We start from the raw sequence: 1,082 nt of genomic DNA, 5'->3' as shown, positions 1-1,082 counted from the left end.
GTGTGTGTGTGTGTGTGTGTGTGTGTGTGTGTGTGTGTGTGTGCAGGGATTTAACACGAGACAAAGCACACACCTTTCATATTCTTCACTGGCTGCTGTTGAGGAGGTGTTACCCTGTGACTCCTGTGAGGCAGACAGAAGTTCACCCTCCTCTTGATTCGTTTTGGCAGGAGACGAAGCAGCAGCAGCTCTGGATTCTTTAAACGGTGCCATCTGGGCGCCCACAATAAGCTGGCAGGGAGGGGTCTTCTCCTGTGGGGCTTCGTCCTCTGAGTCCGAGCTGGCCAGCTGGTGGGTGTACTGGTGGATCTCCTTCAGTTTGAGGACCATCTGACGCTTCGGTAAAGGCCGAACCCCAAACCTGCACACAGGAAGGAGTTGAAGATCGTTGTCGTAGAAAAACCAAAACAAAAAATAAACACAGACAGCGATCAGAGCCAGGAAGACTTAGCGGACTGACACAGCAGGAGGTAATCTGATCAGTTTCTCACCTAATCGCTTTGATAAGGAGGGGAAAAAACCCAACTTGACCCTTGTGCCACCCTGTTTTAACAGGTTAGAGGTGAGAGTGACTGACCTGCTGAGTTTGTTCTTCAGGTCTGGTGTGTCCATGTCAGAGTAGTGAGGCATGGGAGTGATGGGCACCACGGAGCGTCGCTTTTTATTCTGCAACACTACTGTGAAAACACAAGCAGGACGACAGTTTTAATGTACAGTTTGATTCTTACATGCCCTTTTCTTTTAAATGCTTTTAAATCCTGCATTTTTCACACTTAAATCAGTTAGTGTGTCTATATAAAGTGGAACTGCAATGCTTTGGTCTGAATTCCTCCTTGTTGTAACTCCATAAGCCCCTCTTTCACCCCCTTTCTGAGATTTATTTCTCAGATCAACTCGTTTTGAGGCTGTCTCTTTAAATCCAAAGGACGCGCTTCATGCCCCGCCCCCCTCCAGCTTCCAGTTAAGTCCATTTTAGTTTGATAGAGGTTTTACAGCTGTATAGTGGCACATACCGTATTTTTTGGACTATAAGCCACGACTTTTTTCCTGAACTTTGAACCATGCGGCTTATAGTCCGGTGC

The 1,082-nt window shown here is 47.1% G+C and overlaps 1 protein-coding gene across 1 annotated transcript; it reads right to left on the bottom strand.

The window, feature by feature from the left end:
* Positions 1 to 113: 113 nt before the first annotated feature.
* Positions 114 to 677, bottom strand: LOC106511871 (structure-specific endonuclease subunit SLX4; the record flags this gene model as incomplete). The annotated part of the gene is given in 2 exon segments (XM_014000599.1): positions 114 to 361; positions 578 to 677. Coding segments are annotated over 2 exon segments (301 nt in total), but the record flags the coding sequence as incomplete, so codon positions are not given.
* Between the last annotated feature and the right edge of the window lie 405 nt (positions 678 to 1,082).

Source organism: Austrofundulus limnaeus, unplaced genomic scaffold (assembly GCF_001266775.1).
Source record: "Austrofundulus limnaeus strain Quisiro unplaced genomic scaffold, Austrofundulus_limnaeus-1.0 Scaffold3423, whole genome shotgun sequence".
Taxonomy (NCBI): Eukaryota; Metazoa; Chordata; class Actinopteri; order Cyprinodontiformes; family Rivulidae; genus Austrofundulus; species Austrofundulus limnaeus.
This window is presented reverse-complemented; position numbering and strand designations above follow the sequence as displayed.